At 40.0% G+C, this 21,127-nt stretch overlaps 1 protein-coding gene across 1 annotated transcript in view; it reads right to left on the minus strand.

Annotated features, from left to right (window-relative positions):
• The window catches only part of LOC115824183 (antigen WC1.1-like), a 31,795-nt gene extending 21,157 nt beyond the window's left edge, over positions 1 to 10,638 (minus strand). The window contains exons 1-7 of the mRNA XM_030788288.1: positions 10,424 to 10,638; positions 8,207 to 8,220; positions 3,765 to 4,058; positions 3,330 to 3,644; positions 2,887 to 3,215; positions 728 to 1,052; positions 171 to 473 (exon numbers count right to left, since the gene is read on the minus strand). Of these exons, the coding sequence (XP_030644148.1) occupies positions 171 to 473; positions 728 to 1,052; positions 2,887 to 3,215; positions 3,330 to 3,644; positions 3,765 to 4,058; positions 8,207 to 8,220; positions 10,424 to 10,638 (1,795 nt within the window). The remainder of the gene's footprint in view (positions 1 to 170; positions 474 to 727; positions 1,053 to 2,886; positions 3,216 to 3,329; positions 3,645 to 3,764; positions 4,059 to 8,206; positions 8,221 to 10,423) is intronic.
• Positions 10,639 to 21,127: the final 10,489 nt, after the last annotated feature.

Genomic DNA, 21,127 nt, shown 5'->3' on the forward strand with positions numbered 1-21,127 from the left:
TTAACATTATCTTCATACCTCACAGTGAAATTATTTCAGAATCTTCATCAGAGCACAAACACAAACAATGTTACCAATAGGAACAGAATAACTGAATGTTAACCCAAAAGTCTATATCAGTAGTGAATCTTTCTTCCTCTGGGTTGATTAGAAAAGTGAAGGTCATTTACCTGAACAGGTGATTTGTGCCACTTCATATGCATTACATTCATTCTGACCCCAGGGTGAAGATGGACAGTTCCAAATACTGATGTCGTGTTTGCGGCATTTTACACGGTCAAGCCAGTTTGGAGCTGAAGCCAGTCTTGGTGTGCTCCAGTCCACACTGCCACTCTTTCCACAGTTCAGCTCTTGGCAGATTAAAGACGCTGTGTCTGAGTCCATCTGGTCCATGCAGACATTACCCCAGGTTCCATTGTAAAAAACCTCCAGGTTCCCAGAGCAGCCTTCAGTCAGTCTGATCTCTTTAAACTCTGAGGACAAAAACAGGATTTGAAGTTGACATGATTAAGTGATGCTGTCATATGACTCTAGTCCTTGAGAGTCTTTTATTCACACAGGCAACAAATGGAAAAAAAGGGAAAAAAGCACTTTAGGAAAATGTCACCAGTTTTCCTGTCATAACCATGAACCAGTTTATAATAAAAAGGTGGATTTACTCAAACCAATTACCTCATTCTCATACAGCTTGAGTGTGTGATATTGATGATGCATTTTAGCTGAATACCTGAACACAGCACTCCCACGTCCTCCTTGTGTCCACAGTCATGTCGGCCCCATCCCTCTGAGGGACAGCTCCACAGGGACGTCTCGTTCCCTAGGCAGTCCACCTCATCCAGCCAAATGGGTCCAGTTCCAGGACCAAACCAGGCTGAAACCGGTCCACTGAGGGCCTCTCCACACTGGAGCTGTCTGCACACCACCTGGGCGTCCTTCATATCCCAGAAGTCATCACACACTGTTCCCCATGAGCCTTTGTGGAAAACTTCCAGACGCCCTGCACACTCACTCCCAGAACCCACCAGTCTGAGGGACCTATGACCTGAATTAAAGCATGAAGAAGACAGGGTCGACCCCTAAATACAGGACTTAATTTTCCAACATTTTTCACACAATATTGAATCTGAATTAGTTAACAAGTGTCCAAAGGCATTGTGATTGGTCTGACAATAAAGACTGCATCTGTTCTTGTGGAAATTAGAGGCCAGTTCAAACTAGTACAGTAGAGCTGCTCAATTATGGCAAAAATCATAATCACAATTATTTTGGTCAATACTGAGATCACAATTATTTAACACAATTGCTTATTGATTTGAAAACATCCTGCATTTACTGAACTTAATAAAAAAAACTTGTCTTCATTACATTAGATTTTCTTGAACTTTAAATATAATTGAAATGAAAAATAAATGTAAAAAATGACATAGATAAAATAAATAAGTAATATCTAATCTATCTATCTATCTATTTATCTATATATATGTGTATGTGTGTGTGTGTGTGTATATATATATATATATATATATATATATATACACACACACACACACACACAGACACACATAGTATATACAGTCACATGCAGTACATGCAGTCAGACGTTGCCCGAATGGACGTTATGTGGCGCATGACTGTATATATAGCCTACATTTAAATAAAATAATGTGGCACAATAATCGTTTTATCTCGCTTATCTTGTTTTCATAATCGTAAGAAGCCAAAATCGTAACTGACAATAAAATCCGATTAATTGCACAGCTCTACAAACTAGAGATGCATTTCTACCAAAAACATTCTAATGTGATTGCACCGCTGTGTGCAAACCACCAAATTTTAAGTTTTTGTTCTCATTCTTGGTTGCTTCATGTGGTACGATAAAATCGAAAATGTGAGAGATTACCAACCGAAACGGCAGTGACCGACAAATGAGATTTCATAGCCATTGAAAATGTGTGTGATTATAACCCAAAACGGCACTGACGAGCAAATGAGATTTCATAACTGAATCCAACTATCAACTGCCGCTGTGTACGATCCATCATCGTACCACGAGAGACTTAAAACGTGTCCCATTCATTTTCAAAGGGAACATAAAGGATTCAAAAAGGCAATAAAAAAAATTAACGGACCGATCAATTAGCTGTATATAAGCGCACTACACAGCGTTAGGACGGACCTGTTACCGCTGCAATGGAATCGATATCGTGAGAACTGCGGGAGTACATACGGTCAGAAAAAGGACCGGAATAAAAATAACAATATTCCTCGTCTCACCACTAGGCAAAGAAGACCAATACGAGGGAGTAGAAACAGCGCCAAAACTGCAACACGTCGTCTCACCACTAGCAACAGAAGGCAACGTCCAATGTATATTTGTACATTGAAGAGGTAGCGTACACTCCGCTTCGGTAGGGGCTTTTGTGTCCGCATGTGTGGCTGTGATCCGCATTTTAACCTAAAATAAGAATGTGTTTATCCAGCTTACGATTTGAGGGCTACGGCCGATAAAAAGAAAAAAAAAAAGCACGATGCTGCGAGCAAGCGTCAGGCACAAGCGTTATGCTAGCACCCAAAAAGTATTGCCCATGGAGTCACTCACTGCTACTGCGGTTGTAAATGCATAATGCAGGGGGTCATTTTTTCCCCATTGGACTGTGTCTATCGCCATACAGTTTTATTTTCGTCAATGAGAAGGCAATTATATGTTATCTAATGTGCACTCAATATTTCTGTCATTCAAATTCAATAAAACTCATTAATTGTGTATACTGTAGTCTAGTTTGTCGATTTCTTTTGCCGCGGTAATGGTATTTTTCCCCCTTTGGAGGTATTTAAAAGGTCTTAAAAGTCATTACAATAAGTGATTGCTGACGCAGTCATGTAAAACTCACCAGAGCACATGAGTGACAGCTGTAAACTGGAACTGCAGTTTGTAGTTTGTGGTGAGCTGCAGTTTCCCAGATAAGCTTCAGTCCCAGAGCACTGGAAACCAGTCAAACACTCATCACTGTCCCCTAGACCAGACCCAGAGGAGCCTCTGAACTCTACCACAGAGCCACAGTCCAGCTGTCTGCAGACCACAGAGGCTTCAGACAAACTCCAGGAGTCCAGGAGAACTCTCCTCCAGGCCTGATGGAAATAAACCTCCACCTCTCCCTCACACTCCCTCTCTCCAATCAGCTGCACCCATCCACCATCAGCAGACATAGAGGAACCTGAGAAGAAGAGTTTAATTTTACCAAAAGCATCCTTTGTATACATCAGTTATTAATGAATCTGCAGCATTCAGTCATAAAGTGTATGTAACTGTGTCCCTCATATAAACTGACCAGAGCAGATGACTCCAGCATCCTGCCTGTGAGAGCATACAGCTCGACTCCATGAAGAGATGACACATGCTGAGAGGTGTGTCTCATTCCCCTGGCAATCAAACACATCAGCCCGTACTGGGCCACTGCCCTCCCCAAATAAGACCGCCCCAACTACAGCCTCTGCACTCCCACAATTCAGCTGTCGACAGAGCACGTTGGAGGCTCTAGTATCCCACGATGCATCACACACTGTTCCCCACTCACTGAGGTACTGCAGCTCCACTCGACCAGAGCAGGGGTCAAAGCCATTCATAAGTCGAGCGTCTGTGTATCCTGTTTACACAAACAAACAATGTTGTTTACATGTTCACATGAAGCAGAAATTGGCATGGTATTCTGTTATGGACATAATAGAACTCACTCATAAAAGACAGGTCAATAATTTATATTTACCTGAGCATTTTATTCCCACATCATTGTCATGGGAACAGTCCTGTCTCAGTGAAGATGATGTTGGACAGAAGTAAATCTCAGATTCGTTGCCTCTACACTGAATCTCCTCTGACCACACCTGACCCTCCCCTTTACCAAAAGCAGCAGCTCCCAGCACCTCTACAGGAACCCCACAGCCCAGCTCTCTACACACCACCTCTGCATCCTGCTGGTCAAAGGCAGCATCACACACCGTGCCCCAAGTCTTCCTGTGGTAAAGCTCCAGTCTCCCAGAGCACACATTAAGTCCATTAGCTAGTTTTACATGACCTGTGGATTTAAAACACAACAAGATTCATTTTAAATTTCATTTCATGCATTTCATATATTTTATCTCATGCTTATAATTAGATTTAAATCATCGGTTGTAACTGGTCCATCAATAAGGCAAAGAAACAAACAAACTTTTTACCACTGTGTAATGTTCTGTTGTGAACACTTAAGTTTCAACAGGCAACAATAATACTGACAGCGTTTAGTGAACTCACTCTTTCTTTTCATTTTACTCATTCTCTACATTTCCCCCATGCATGCCCTTATGCCCCAATGTCTAGCGCCACCTAGTGCCCTGACATGGTTCCACTACAGCCATCAAAACATGAAAATTTCACTTTAAAATGATGGCAGATAAAAAAGTCATCCTCTATGGGTGGTGATTTCCTCAGATGATTTGCTTTTGCATTTTTCTATAAATTAATTTCATCAGTGTTTTAATCTCAGTTACAATTTAAGTATGTCTCCGAATATAATCCAATTTTCCAGGAAAATATGATAACACCGTTTTGCGTTGAATACGGTCACTTGAAAAATGATCAGCAAAATGTTTCTGAATAATTTGAAAACCATTTAACCGCAACATAATTAGCATTCTTTTAAAATAATGAGAAAAATGAGAATAGATTTTAAAAGACATGAGCAAAAATGCAGTCATATGACTGCTACACTCACTATGATCTGAGGAGACTGATCTTAATGACTGTCACAGTAAAATCACTCTCTCCCATTAAACTTTTATGTTGTAAATTAGCAAAATGAGTGTTTGTAAACAAGAATTGTTCAGAGAAAAACAACACTGTAAAAGCTACATGATGCAGTGGAAAATTAAGACACGGGTAAAAAGGATGTGAATGACAGGACAAAAATGTGTAATATAGAAATATTCGTGACTAAACACTGCTGTAGTTATAGTCATTGTTTGACTGTTATTTATTACTGAGGTTTAATAAAAACCTGCCTGAGCAGATGACTCCAACATCACGACTGTGACTACAGTGTGGAATTGCCCCGTCATCTGATATGCACTTCTTCAGTGTGGACTCTGACCCTCTACACTCCACTCCAGCCCTCAGGATTGGTCCTGATCCCTCTCCAAAACGGGGATCTCTCACTGCCTCTACAGCCTCCCCACATCCCAGCTCTCTACACACCACTGCAGCATCAATCATATCCCAAACAATTTTGTAACCTGAATTCATACGACACACTGTGCCCCACTGTCCTTTATGAAGAATCTCCACTCTCCCAGCACAGCGACTGCCATTATTCACCAGTCTAACACTGCCTGTGGAACAGAAAGAGAGAGAGGGAGAGATCATCTTATAACTTAATTGTACTTTACTCCTTTTGAAAAGTAACTACACTAGGCTACTCATTACTTTACTTTTGAGTTAGGCTACTCTCTAAAACGACAGATTCCCCAATTTACCACATAAAAACACAAGGACAAACATCATAGTCCTTTCATTACTTTATTTTCAATGCAATAGTTTGAAGAACACTCCTTAGCTGCTCTAAAATAACTGTGAAGCGTTGCCTCATTCATGAGTTCACATGTTTTGACCAGTGACAAAAATTGAACACACGGGCTTCGCCATCCAACTATAGTGTAGCTATATTAATCGGGATGTTGTCATTTAGCTTCAGTGGTTAACTACCGGTTGTTTCTGAGGTAGCTAGTATTACGTTTTGGTATCATAATCAGCCAGCACCTGCATTATCTGTATTTGGTGATTAAAAGTAACAATAAAGCGCTCTATATTATTGTTTTGGATGGCTACACCGTATTTTTGTGTTTCCTCAAATGTAGCCGACCGCGCTAGCTAACCAGCTGTCAGTCTTGTCCCATTCAACGGGAACTACTGTCAAGGACTCAATCTGTCCTAGTGACAGTGGGTAGTCATATTATAGATAGCCTACACAATTAAGGTGAACAGGTGTGTGTCGTGTCATAGCTGCTTCTAAAATCATGTATTTTAACATCGCTGGAGCACTGTTATTGACCAATTAACACCCAGGTGCGGAACTATCCGCTTTATAAGTTAAATGTAAATATTCAGCACGAAAAACATTCTTTTGAAAGGACGTGTGTAACGCAGTAAATGACATTTCAATAAGCCAGTAACTGTGATGTGATTACTAAAATTTGAACTGTAATGCTTTACTTTACTTCGTCATGGAGGAAAGTAATATAGTTACCGCAAACAGGCACATTTTAACTATCATCACCCATAACCCCCACGTTATGGGACTGTTTACCTCAAAAGTCTCAAAGTTCCCAATACTAGCTATTGTAATTCACTTGAGCTTAAAAAAGCAAGAGGCATTAAACAAGTGGTCACGCTACCCATTCAGATGACGGTCCGTGTTATGTAAAAACGCCATAATGCCACTGACAGTCCTTGTCTTAATTAAGTTAAAAAAAGAATATATATATATATATATATATATATACACACATATACACACACACATATACACATACATACTAGTTGTCAGCTTTACTTAAAAGAATAAAAGAGAATTGGAAAACATTTCAAATCACTGAATTTCTATTATCAAAACACTGACTCAGCAGCAGTTTAAACAGATTTCTAAAGGCATTGTGATTAGTCCGCAATGAGAGAGACTGCCTCTGTTCTTGTGTAAATTAGAGGCCAGTTTAAGTGACTAAACTTCCAGTCAAACAGTACTCACCAGAGCACATGAGTGACAGATGTGAACTGGAACTGCAGTCTGTAGTCTGTGGTGAGCTGCAGTTTCCCAGATAAGCTTCAGTCCCAGAGCACTGGAAACCAGTCACACACTCATCACTGTCCCCTGGACCAGACCCAGAGGAGCCACTGAACTCTACCACAGAGCCACAGTCCAGCTGTCTGCAGACCACAGAGGCTTCAGACAAACTCCAGGAGTCCAGGAGAACTCTCCTCCAGGCCTGATAAAGGTAAACCTCCACCTTTCCCTGACACTCTCTCTCTCCAATCAGCCGCACCCATCCAAAATCAGCAGACATAGAGGAACCTTAAGAGAAGGGGTGAATTTTATATTTATATATATTATATTTTATATTTATTCATGTAAGATATATATTCATTGAAAGTGACTTTCAAGAGATGCAAAAATATAATCCAAGTATGTAGCCGTTAAGGAGCTGGCTGGGGTTGAAGTGTCGTGGGTCAGTGACTGACCTGATACTAGTTTAAGAACAATTTAAAGAGTAAACTACAGAGAGATACAGGTAGAAACACTGCTAATGAACTGGGGCCTACAAGAGTACAAGAGGAGAAGTTATTGCCCAGTGTGAGCAATGAACCAGTGCTGATAATTAAGATGCTGTTGTACAGGAATTGGAGAGAAACTTTTTACTTTACAGTACAGGAGCTAATACATGTTTCACTAATTGTGACATTAAAAATTGCACAGACTCTTCCCAACTGAGTTCTAATTAACGCTATCCAAACTTTGAGAAGTATTGGCTTCCACTAGGCAGAGGCACCCCAAAAGGGATAGCAAGTATTCGTTATCTAAATTAAATAAAATCCTGACACTTTGCTGTCCTAAAACAGTGGGTCACTGTGCCAGAACGTTGGTTCAAGAGGTTCAAAGAACGTCTCGAATCGACCCCCTCCTCCTCATCCGTACGGAGACTTGGCCCAGTTTCATCACTTAGGAACATCGGCGACACGAAAGCCCTCGTCTGCCTCCGAAGTTTCCTTGACAACCATCCTGTAATTCCAGACTCTCACACTGGATTGTGGTCGGGCTGGATCTGATTATCTTTTCCCTCTCCTCCTTTTCCTCTCCTCACTACCATTAGTGTAAGTAACTCTCCACTAGAACATCACTGAGACAGTTTCTTTTAGTTAAGTGTACCTCTTCATCAGTAATAATTCATACATGCATACGGTTGTTTCATTTTGGTATACTGAAGGTAGCGAGGTTGTTGTCACTGTTACTTATTTGTTTGTCATCCTGTGCGTAGTTTTTTTTTGTGTGTGTGTGTGTGTGTGTGTGTGTGCGTGTGCGTGTGTGTATGCGCACATAACAAATGTGCCTTATTTTCCTGTAAAGCCCATTTCATTCAACAATGCATTCATCCTGTACAGTTTGAATTTAACTGTTTTAACTGACATTCGAGATTCTGTTCCTTGAGTATGTAATCAGTCATTTTCTAGTTTACTGAATATGGTGATCAAATTTGGTTGTCCAAGAGAGCTGAATATGTTAATGCTTATCAGTGTTCAGAGCGATGAGCTATGAAAAGAGTTGTTCAGAATATCTGTAATTTAACTGCACACAGATTCTCAAATAAGGTTATGGTCACAGCTAAGAGGTATTAGTATTCAGGAAAAATTTACATGGTGAACCATTAAATGTAATTGATCTATATCATTGACCTGACAATGCTTTAAAAGTAAACAAAGCAGGTGTGTTGCACCATAATCTAAGGCTATAATGTACTAAAAGCAATTTTACCAAAGGCATCCTGTGTGTGAATCAATTACTAATGAATCAAAGTACCAGAGTGATGATTATTCTGAGTCTCTGCAGCATTCAGTCACAAAGTGTATGTAACTGTGTCCCTCATATAAACTGACCAGAGCAGATGACTCCAGCATCCTGCCTATGAAAGCATACAGCTCTACTCCATGAAGAGATGACACATGCTGAGAGGTGTGTCTCGTTCCCCTGGCAATCAAACACATCAGGCCGTACTGGGCCACTGCCCTTCCCAAACCAGTCCACGCCCACTATGGCCAAGGCACTCCCACAATTCAGCTGTCGACAGAGGACGTTGGAGGCTCTAGTATCCCACAGTGCATCACACACTGTTCCCCACTCACTGAGGTACTGCAGCTCCACTCGACCAGAGCAGGAGTCAGAGCCGTTCACCAGTCTGAAGTCTGTGTATCCTGTTTACATAAACAAACAATGTTGTTTACATGTCTACATGAAGCAGCATGACATTCTGTTTCTCATGGAAAAAACTGAACTGACTCACTACTCATAATAATAGGATATAACACTTTCTTGCTATTTCTAACATATATTCTTAACTATTTGTTTCATCACATAAAAAGCATTGTAAGAAATAAGAAATCATTCTTAGTAAATTACATTCACTACTGTCCTAAGGACAAGTCAATAATTCATAATTACCAGTGCATTTTATTCCCACATCGTTGTCATGGGAACAGTTGTGTCTCAGTGAAGATGATGTTGGACAGAGGGAAATCTCAGATTCGTTGCCTCTACACTGAATCTCCTCTGACCACACCTGACCCTCCCCTTTACCAAAAGCAGCAGCTCCCAGCACCTCTACAGGAACATCACAGCCCAGCTGTCGACACACCACCTCTGCATCCTGCTGGTCAAAGGCAGCATCACACACCGTGCCCCAAGTCTTCCCATGAAGCACCTCTACTCTCCCAGAGCATGGGTTAGATCTATTAACTAGTCTTACAGGACCTGTAGATTACAAAACAATAAGATTTATCTGCATATGTATTTGAATTAAATAACATTTTTTGTTCAACCATAAGTATAATTGTTCCAACCACATGAAAATGAAAAAGACCGTAGAATAAAAAATTTGCACAAGGCATCGTATCATTTCCTCAGAACATGAATGTTTGGGACTTCTATGAATTCTGTATGAATTTCACCATAAAAGTATCTTTTGCCATGTCCTGATTTTTCCAGGAAAATTAAGATGAAAATAATACACTTTAAGTGTATCCAAATCAGTTAAGAAATGCTTCACAAAATTAATTAGCTTTTTCAAAATACAAAGTAGAGAAGAATAAAGTTGAATGTTTCAAACAAACATAAGTATAATCATATAACTGCCTCATTCAGTAAGATAAGAGCTGACTGACAGAATGGTTAGTCTAAAGTTCAGGAACACAATAGAATGTTGGAGAATGAGATCTAAGAGTAATAATATGGACACTTTGACTTGGACAATATAACTAATCAATCTGTTTTAAAATTTTAAAAATAAAAACTCAGATATGACAAAAATGTGAAGCAATAAGCATTACAGGCAGTTATAACGAATACTGCATTAACACTTATCTTTAAAAAGCCTCCTCTTCTTTCTCAACAAAGTCTCTCTTGTTGTTTATACACCACTTAAACTCCATCAGATAAAACCAGTTACCTCTACACAGCAATAACTACAGTTCTCACAGCCCCATGCACACACAAATTACCAATTTAACAATAACTGTGAAACTCACAACCCCATAGACACACAGCTGCCAATCAAGTAATAACTAAATCTCTAACAGCACTCCACACACATACAGTTACCAATACTGTTTACTGAGGTTACGTAAAACCTGCCTGAACAGATGACTCCAACATCACGGTAATGACGACAGTATGGAATTTCCCCGTCATCTGATGTACAGTTCTTCAGTGTGGACTCTGACCCTGTACACTTCACTCCAGCCATCACAATTGGTCCTGATCCCTCTCCAAAACGAGGATCTCTCACTGCCTCTACAGCCTCCCCACATCCCAGCTCTCTACACACCACTGCAGCATCAGGCATATCCCAAACAAGTCTGTTAACTGAATTACTACGACACACTGTGCCCCACTGTCCTTCATGAAGAACCTCCACTCTCCCAGCACAGCGACTACCACCATTCATCAGCCTCACACTGCCTGTAGGGAGAGAGAGAGGGAAAGAGTGAATTAATTTCAGTTTTTCTCAAAAAGAGAACTAATTTAAAACAAACAAATGAAAAATAACTTCTGGAATAAAAATTGCCCCAAACATTTCAGTTTAAGCACATATTCTTCAAATGATAACCTGACAATGTTCTTTCCACACACAGCCAGTAAGACAACCTCTGCAAATAACTACTCTCCTGAAAAATATATTTTATTTCATAAAAATGGTCATTTTTTGACCTCTTGACGTTTTGATCATGAATCTGCACTTACCAGCTGTGGTGAGATGAACCATGGAGGACAGAAAAATGATCCACACACACGTCTCCATCTCTCTCTGCCCCAGACGATGCTCCGTTTCAACAACTAGTCACAGAGCACAACCTTCACCTCTGCTCTCTCACACTGACTGAAGGAACTGAGTCCTCTTAGCCCACCTAGAGAGAGGACTCCTCCCACCTACCAATCACACTCACTGTTGCCTTATTAGAGACACTGCAGGAAATCATCAAACAGCTCTCAGTCACAAATCAGAGGACTCTCTTTAAAATTCTCCAAATATATCAAAATAAAGTCTGTGCTTTTCAACAGGACTCCTCCTCTTGTCTGTAGATGCATCTCCCTGAGGAGAGACAAGACACATCAGCTCTGTGAAAGAGTCACAAAACCAAAAACATATCTATTTCAGAGAGGAACTACACAGTCACTTGCATTATAATATGTGGTGTGTGTGTGTGTGTGTCTGTGCATGCGTGCGTATATGAGGGAGTGGAGGGTTTTAAAACCAAAGCATAAACAAAAAATTTCAGTTTCTAAAAACTTTTAGCATAGTATCTCCAATTTCTATATCAAATGATTGTGAAATGTTTCTCGGTGCTAAATAACTCAACAGACAACAGACAGGACAGAAACAATCCTGTAGGTCTTGCGACTCCAAGAGCAAATCTCTGTTGGCAACAAATCAATCAGATATGAAGAAAATCATAATAATTATTCAAAACAATTCTTTTTCAGACCCAAAATATGAAGAAATATCAAAAGCAAATGAATTTTCTTAAGGAATGCTTCGCTCTGCTATCTTCAGGATAATTTATCCTATAGCGCATTCTAGTGGTAATTATGAGTAAGAACTAATGAAAAACAAGCGTCTGGAGGGTCAGTATTGATGGCAGTTTTGCACTGTGTGCATGCGTGTGTGTGTAGGTGTCCTGCACTTGTAAGTGTACTCAAAACAGTGTTAAACTTGTTCCAGCACTGTTTAAGTATATTACTCTGTTCATTATCTCAATCACGTGATCAAAACAGTACATCGGTCACGACAGAAAATATTTCTGAATGCGATAAAGTGAAAACTGATTTTTTTTTTTAACATAATAAAGGGATGTGTCTGTTGGAATCATAATGATATTTACCGTAAAATGGTATTTTTAAAAATAAAGACATATAATTTGCCATCATACTATTACCAAATCTGTATTTATTCAAATTAGCGTTTGTTAAATGAACTCGTGTGTGTTAGTGTCAGTTCCCTCATCCCCATCATAATAAGACGCTTGATCTCACTGAGAAACTTCATCACTGTTCACAACTGATCTCTGGTTTGAGTTTCCCATGGTATTTTAGTTTGGAGGAACAAAAATCATGTGGAAGATAAGATCACATGTCATATATGGAATCATGCCGGGTTAAGGTCCGTCTTGTGAAGCTCGACGTATTCTAGACAGTCTCATCTGGTGGTGAGTGTAGGAGTAAGTGCTGATGATGAAAACATCGGAACTGTCTATGTTGATTTTTTGAATTTACGATGGTGCGAAAGCGACGCGCATTCATTGGAAACCATACTTCGAATTTTGCATTTTGGTCCTTTTCCGGTTTGCGACATGAAGAACGATACTCTCTCGTGATGCTGGGCAGCGACAGCGAGCCGCAGCTCCCTGTCAGTCACTCGAAGACGAGGGTAACAACCGATCTACGGTGTACTGTGCTGCCAGCGTTTCTGAGCTCGTTTAACGTGGGCTAGGCTAAGCTATGATGGTAGGTTATATGTACTGTATGCAATGCATTTTCGACTTACGATATTTTAAACTTACGATGGGGTTACGTCCCCATAAACCCATCGTAAGTTTAGGAGCACCTGTAATTATAATATTCAAGTATACCGGTTTTTGTGCAACCTTAAGTGTAGAGCAAAGTTGGAGGTTGTTGCTTCACCATCTGTAATTTTGGTCTCGCATGTTTTACATATTGCCATCCGTTTGCTGTTTACAACAGTGTAGTCTTTGAAACTGAATGCAATAAGCCGACGTATCATTTTCTTGTCTGTGCACCAATGCCTCTTTCTCTGCTGTGCATGCAATGTCATCGGTGTTCATTGTAGGCTCCGCTGAAGTCCCGTGTGGGCAAGAATATCAGGAAATAGCTGCACACTTTTTTTTAATGAAATAAATTTAATATCTTTACCTATGAAATACGTCAAGTCATTACAAGTCAAAGTCCGAGTGAAGTCTACAGTCAGTGCTATTAAAATCAAAGTCGAGTTGCAAGTCGTTTTTAATTTTGTCGAGTTGAATCTGAAGTCATCAAAATCGTGACTCAATTCTGACTCGAGTCCAAGTCATGTGACTCGAGTCCACACCTCTGCAACTCGTTGTCCTACCAGCTCACATCGCCATTCCTTAAAACTGGTGTCATCTGTCACAGATATGTCCCAAAGTATTTCAGCACTTTGAGCTCAAGAACAAACTCATTTTTGTATGATTTTGGATTAACTGTGTTAAACTGTAAATGTTGTAGCTGATGTCTGATCTAACAAATAGAAACCTGCTCTTTCTCTCTATCTGTTTCTCTCATCCTGTCTGACAGGACTGGGAAAGTGGTGTACAGGTAGTGTAGACCATGTAACAGCAGTAGCAGGTACTGAGTAACCATGGTAACCCAGAATAAACCTGTGTGCACTGATTCAGACTCTACAGCAAGTCTTCATCTACCTGACACAGAGAATGACTGAAGGAGTGAATGTAAAAGAGGGATCTCAAGAAAATAAAACAAAATGAAGACATCATAATTTAATTCCTCTTACAACAGTCTTGTCATAATCTTTTGGATGGAGCTCAGGTGTAGAAAGGAAAGAAAAGCAAATACAACCTTCCTGCTGCAGAGCTACACCCTGAGGTGGAGTCCAGTAAAGATGAGACACAGCTCCACCTCCCCACTACAGCCAGGTTCTGCTGCTGTGAGTGAATGTGGAGCTGACCAAGGCTCTCACTCTCTGTCTTCAGCTGTCAGTGCAGGTTTGACAGATTGGTGCTGTCCATGGTCCTGAACACTGTTGTCAATCAGACACTGGGAGCTTTCAGTGCATGAGGGGAAGGTGCTTGGTTTCCTCAGCCCCCCAGTAACCCAGACAAAGTGAACTCACTTCAAACAAACACTTACTGTGTGTGTCTTTTATTTGGATGTGTTATTGTACCGTGTTTGTATTTTGGGTAGTAACATTTCTCACCACTAGAGGGCATTCAGGCACAGGGTAGTGGGTCACACCAACTCATCAGAACTGAATCACTCACACACACACACACACACACACACACACACACACACACACACACACAAAACAAACATTTCTGGTTTCTTTTGGAGACTTTTAGACCAAACATTAACAGTCTGTTAGAGAGAGTATTACAGGTTGAGGGCCACAGGCTTTAGTCTGGGCCTTTTCTTCTTTTCTGAAGAAATCTTCCCCTTCATACCAGTTATCAGACAGCACAGAAATCAGTGTCACATTTCAATCACTGCCGTCATCAAGTTTGGTTCTTAAGTCAAACTGTGAACATCACAAAACATTTGTCATCTTTTCCAAGACAACACAGAAATAAAGTTTGAATGGAGCCAAAACCATGAGAGAGAACATACAGGGCCACTGTTGTAATACGTTTTAAATGTGAGGAAATATTCTGTCTGGATTCTGAGTTCTTATCTACACATTAATACTATAACCAAAACTGTTTTTAACAGTCTAAGAAATGATGTTAAAAACATTCATCTTTTTAAACAGCAGGTGTAGGATGGTTAAAACATTTATTCATTTTTCATCACTGCCCTCCAAATTTATCTTCTTTTATTTTTGGAGAATTTATCTTTTCTCTGCTGCTTTCAGACACAAATTACAGTGGATTTAATCCTATTAGTCTGGAGACTTTAGTATGTGTAATTTACCTGTAAATTCACCATCCTCAATGGACATACTTCAGTTAGCCAAACAGACAACTGTTGCCAAGAACTGTGGTGACTTAAATAGTTGTTTGCCCACTAGAGGGCGATAGAGCTACATAGTCAGTTTACTACACTGTTGTGCAGTAGACACTGTTTCTCAATCCTGCTCCTGGTTGACACCTGCTCTGCACCTTTTCCATCTTTCCCTGCTCTACCTACCTCACCGAACTCATCAGCGGCACTTTTGATTGGCTGAGCACACCTGATTATTGTGATTAACATGCTCTTGATTAAATCAGGTGTGCTCAGCCAATCAAAAGTGCAACTGATGTGTTCAGGTAGGTAGTACAGGGAAAGATGGAAAACGTGCAGAGCAGGGGTCCCCCAGGAGCAGGATTGAGAATCAGTGCAGTAGAATATCACCCACCCTCTCTCCTTACTCAATACAGTTTAGATGTATTTAACAGAACTAATCCTGTTGGAAAAAGAAATGTCATAATTCTGTTTTAAAAAATTAAACCAGATCCCCACCCATTTCAACTCCTGGTGATGTTCCAATTTACCTCAAACACTGCTGCACAGGTCATGTAAAGTTTAGTGTTTAAATAAATCAGTGAAGTGGATTCATGGACTTCAGGGACAATTCACTTTTACCAGCCTGTTCAAATTTACAGACTCAGTCCTGCATTTTATTGGGAATTTTGAATAATGACACTTCAGTGTTTGACAAACTTACCAATGATGCTGAGTCCTTTTCGCCCTCTAGGGGTAGGAAAGAGCAAGTCTTATCTCAGAGTGTGCGTGTGTGTGTGTGTTTTATGCACATAAATAAGCATTTACATATTTTGAAAATTAGTTTACGTGCTGCAATGTTGTATATTTTTTAATTAAGTTACATCACAGATAAAGTAACTGAGGTGCTTTAGTCTGGAATAACTAAAATCATGAGGAAGATGAGATAAGAACTGGTCATATAGTGTCTAAGAAAATGGACTGAGAGGTTTGACTGAAAATTCTAACACTAATGCTCTAATTCTTTGAGCATTATCAGTGATTTCCCAGAAAAAAAGAACTGATGAACTGTTGGACTTATAGGAGATCCATATTAAAACTCTTTACAGAACATTGTGAATAAACTTTATATGCATTATACTGATAACTGTTTTGTGAATCAGTGTACAAGTCTTCAAAAGATGACATTGTGACATTGACAAAAAAAAAATAGAACAATAATACAGGGATATTATGACTGTTACATATGACAGAACAATAAACACAAACAAAATAAAATCTGTAAACAGGTTTCAAATAAATGTCTCCTAATCTTACATGAGTAAACAATAAAAAGAAACTATTAAAGTAAAAAATATGTATTTCAGAATCAATGACAAAAGCACTTTCAGTAAAAGTTGATACATTAGGTTTTGCTCAAAAAAGCATGACATTCTCTTGGTTTTGTGTCCACCATGGCTGCATTTCCCTGAGTTAATATTTGATGTGATTTGGGACAAAATAAATGTATGAAGACAAACACGTAAATGGTTTTGAATGTGCAATCAGAACAAAGGCTGGAATACAAAGGTCATCTATTAATACTGTATACTTATATTTCATACACAGTTCCTTTATTCCCTTCTGTCCATCATCATTTCATTATCTACTGTTTTGTCTTATTTGTAGGGGTGTAACGGTACATGTATTCGTCCTGAACAGTCACGGTATGGACGTTATGGATCGGTGCATGGAGTCATAAGGAGAATACGTGGTAGACTATGTGTGAAGATTGATGAACGTAACACGGAACCAAATTTCACAAGCGCGAGTCTCTCATTTCACTCTCTCATAGTTGGTTTGTTCTCTTCTCTCTAAGATTTGGGATCGGATTGTGGTGCTAACATATGACAACATAAGTTTTCAAGGACCTTATGTCCTTGTTTACCAGTACATTGTGGTAAGAAGTAAACCTCATTTCATAATGAATAATAGATGGCAATGCTGGCTGTCAACAGCCTACAAGTGGCTACACACTGCTGTAGGCGGCCATGTGCAGTTGTGGTGTCACAAGCACACGGAATTCTGAACAGGCTGTAGAAAGGCTTGTTTTCTTCACATAGATTATACAGCTGTAGGAGGGGAATGCATGTTTTCATATTTTGACAATGTTTCCATAGCACTTTCATCTCAGTGAATTCAAAAGGGCAGGGAAAATGGTGATTTCCATTCTATGGCACCTTTAATGCACTACAGGCTGTACCAACTACCTCAGGGGGGACTATAGGACACTAGGTGGAACAAACTGTAACTTGCACTACTGTCTGTTCAAAATAAATGAAAGAAACCTGGGCCTTATGCATTTGGGGGGTTCTTGTTGCTTTATTCCCATTGTACCAAACTCGTACTGAACTGTGATGTCCAAACCGTGGTGTGAACTGAACCGTGACTTCTGTGTACCGTTACACCCCTACTTATTTGTGTTTTGCTGAAGAAACACAACCTTCCCTGATTCAGTCTCTTCCATCATTTTGATCTAAGGTTGGAAATGCTCCTCTTTACAACACTGAGGTCTAAAGAGCAGAGCTACATACAAGTACAAAGTTCAGAGTCCTAGACTGACCTAACAGACACTGGATAAATCTGTGTGTGAAAAGTTTACTGCTGACTGCAGAGACATGGAAATATGAATTACTACTTGTTTCAAGGCCTCATCTGACACAAAAAATTAAATGACATACAAAAGGCAACAGGTGGAATTTCCATTTTTGTTACTTTCTCCATCTTCCTCAGAAAGTCTCTCCTTCCACATCATCATATTCCATCTCTAATGGAGCAGGAGAAAACTGAGGTTTTAATTTCTTACTCATAACATTTTTTAGTTTTATATATTGAGCAATAAATACAGTAGATATTGTGTGTTTGTCTCTCTAGTCTATAACTGCACACCTGTAGAGTGTAGTTTTAAGACAGGTACACCTCATAAAGTGATCAGTGAGTGTAGACCAAAGGTAAGTGTTTCAAATAAAATGGACAGTGAGTGTATAGCTTCTCTATACACAGAGCATGTAGTGAGAGTTAAAAAAAACATTTCTCCGAAACTCACCTGCTAAACTGCCTTGAGTAGTGTCCACATCATCATAATCCTCTGGTGGGTCTTTCACAGCTGTCTCTGAAACAGTAATCAACACAGTCATTTCTGATACCCTAAACTTAATGTCACAAACACACTGAAAATGGTTCATGGAGTCTTTTCCGGGCTACATTTTCGTTAAGGAGGACATATCCCACATTTAAACATATAATAAAAATATAAAATTCATCATCCAGGAACTGTTAAACATCTTGTATCACTCCAGTTCTGCTATTCCTAACATTACAGTAATATGTCTATTGCTGAATGAAAGGGGCTCTCAGTGTAGACATGTGATCTGGTTACAGTGTGACTGACTGAAGAGAGAGTGACCACATCATACAAGTCATAACTCACCAATCAAACTGCCTGGATCTTGCCCTGATGTTATGACATCATCATAGGACTCCAGTGAGATCTTTGTTCCAGTCAGCTCTAAACCAATCACAGAGATACATGTTTTAAACATTGTCTGTTATATGAACATCACATGATATGGAAATATGAACATGTAGAGAAATCACCTGCACGTCACACAGATTCCCTGCTGCCCCCCCCCCCCTCTCTTTTGCTCTCAGACATGTACTATGTCCCTCTACTTTAACTCTCCCCCTCCCCTCTCACACACTTGGGCACATAAACACATCCGCTGCACCTGTGACTCGTGGTTTTTGGTGCCGAGCTCTCTGGCTGAACAGGAGTAAAACCGTTTGGCTCAAAAGGCCTGACAGATTCTTATCACCGGCAAACTTAGAGCGCACCAGTAAAAATAATACGACCACAGTAAATTTACAAACTTCAGCTTCATGTCGCTCTTTGAGTTTTCCTTGCTGTTCACATGGCCCAGTTTTTGATTAACTCCCACCCCCGTCTCTCTCTCTCTCTCTCTGTTCCAAATGCACAGGCGATCACATAGCCTTCAGTCTAGGTCGTACATGTACTACAGAAGTGGCAGAGTACTGAAAAAATGATCTTGTCGACTACAGAAAAACCCCATTAATCATGACAGTCACAGTTGCGGGATTAGTAGAGTTTATATGTAATTAACGATGTGTTGTGTTGTAGATATGCTGTCTTTGAATTAAGTATTGAAAGACAACAGACAAATGTGTCTGAAATAATTTCCCTTGACTGAGTTACCTATGTCTTTTGAAATCACCGAATGTTTTGTGCGTAAACGGCAGTCGACTTTTAATTTGATGTACTGCGGTGAGGACTATATTCGACCCGCGTTACAAAATAGTTTTCATTCTATTTAAAGAGCAACCTGTAACGTCTTTGAAATGAAACATGATCATGACGAAATCTTAAGCAGTCTATCTCTACATGGATGTCCAAAACCAAACTGATGTCTGTTTGAGTGGGTGGCGTTATAAACTGGGTGTCTCTGACGTGAGCTCTGCGTTAACGCAGTAACGGGAAGCATTGAGAATTTACCAGCATCATTTTGCAATTCATTTGGGCAACATGTTTACATTTTTATTTATAAAATAATTTATACAAACGAAACTGGACAGTTTTTCCCGCAACGAAACTCAAACACTCTTTCCCGTCCCCTAATTCTATTACTCTCGCTCAAGTACAATCTGTAACACTCAAAGCTGAAACGATTTTCGCCTTTTCCTTACTTTTTACTGGAGGAAGATAGCATATGTTTGCAAGTTCACATAAACACACAAATGCAGAAACTCTGTATCGCTTTCCCATCTCTCTCTCTCTCTCTCTCTCTCAGTCTCTCCCTCTCTTTTTGTCTGTCTCTCTCTCTCACACACAGACACACACGCACATGCGCTCTCTCTCTCTCTCTCTCTCTCTCTCTCTCTCTCTCTCTCTCTCTCTCTCTCTCTCTCTCTCTCTCTCTCTCTCTCTCTCTCTCTCTACAGTAGCAGCTGTGCATCCCTGTAAAGAGACTCTCACCTCTCTGAACAGTGTTACTGCTTCTCTTAGTGAGGAATCTGTGGTCAATCTCCTCATAGACAGCATCAGGCAGAGTCATGTGTTTCCTCTTAGACAGGGCTGTGTGGGAGAACACACACACACACACACACACACACACACACACACACACACACACAAACAGGGTCATATTTTGCATTCAAAGGAACTTTATTTCTGCAGTTTTTCCTCAATGTTTTTCTTACCTCTCCTCAGAGCTCTGTTCTGGTAAAACAGCACAAGCAGAAAGACCAGCAGTAGCAGGAGCAGTGCTCCTAGAACCAGGAACACCACTGAGGGAATGGACACACCAGTCTATGACTGAGTCTGTGAAGGACTGATCCGGTTCCTGGTGACAACTGGAGACACATGGACAAGGAAATAACATTCCAGGATATGATTTAGAGTTATTATAAACCATACACCAATACAGAAACACAAGTCAGATTAAATGAGACAAACAAACATGTCGGTGTTCATATTACCTAAAGATGTTGTGGAAGTAACTGATGAGGTTCTTCTCTCTAGGACCACACACACACACACACAAATACAGAGACAGGGAGAGTGTTTAGTAATTTTGTTGTGGGTGTAACAGGACTTGGACATTTTGTCTTTAAATATTACAAGTCAGTGAATGTGATATCCTAACATGAACTCATGGGGCATGTCTTACTGTCATTCTAATAGATTTACAGTACAAATATATGACATCAATCATCAAACAAGCACATGACAATCAGACATAAATAATTATTTGAGGTATTTCAGTGACAGGGCCCTGTCCCAATTCTCTTCAGTGCTCTGCTTCCTTGTGACCTTTTCCTGGCAGTTTTGATGAATACTCTGAAAACGTTCATATGATTTTTGTTCAGTATGACTTCAATACACTCAGTTCTGTTTGAATGTTAGTAGGAAAGGGACACAAGGTAAAGGAGACATGTAAGAGTGTTGGGACAGGGCCCAGTCATTCAAATACTTCAGATAATTCTCTGACTCAGATCTGATGACAGTAGCCATGGAAACCACTGTCTCACTCCTACCTGTACAGGTGACTCCAGCATCATCCTTATGGGAGCAGTCAGTGTTGTTC

This window comes from Chanos chanos, chromosome 11, assembly GCF_902362185.1.
Source record: "Chanos chanos chromosome 11, fChaCha1.1, whole genome shotgun sequence".
Lineage (NCBI taxonomy): Eukaryota > Metazoa > Chordata > Actinopteri > Gonorynchiformes > Chanidae > Chanos > Chanos chanos.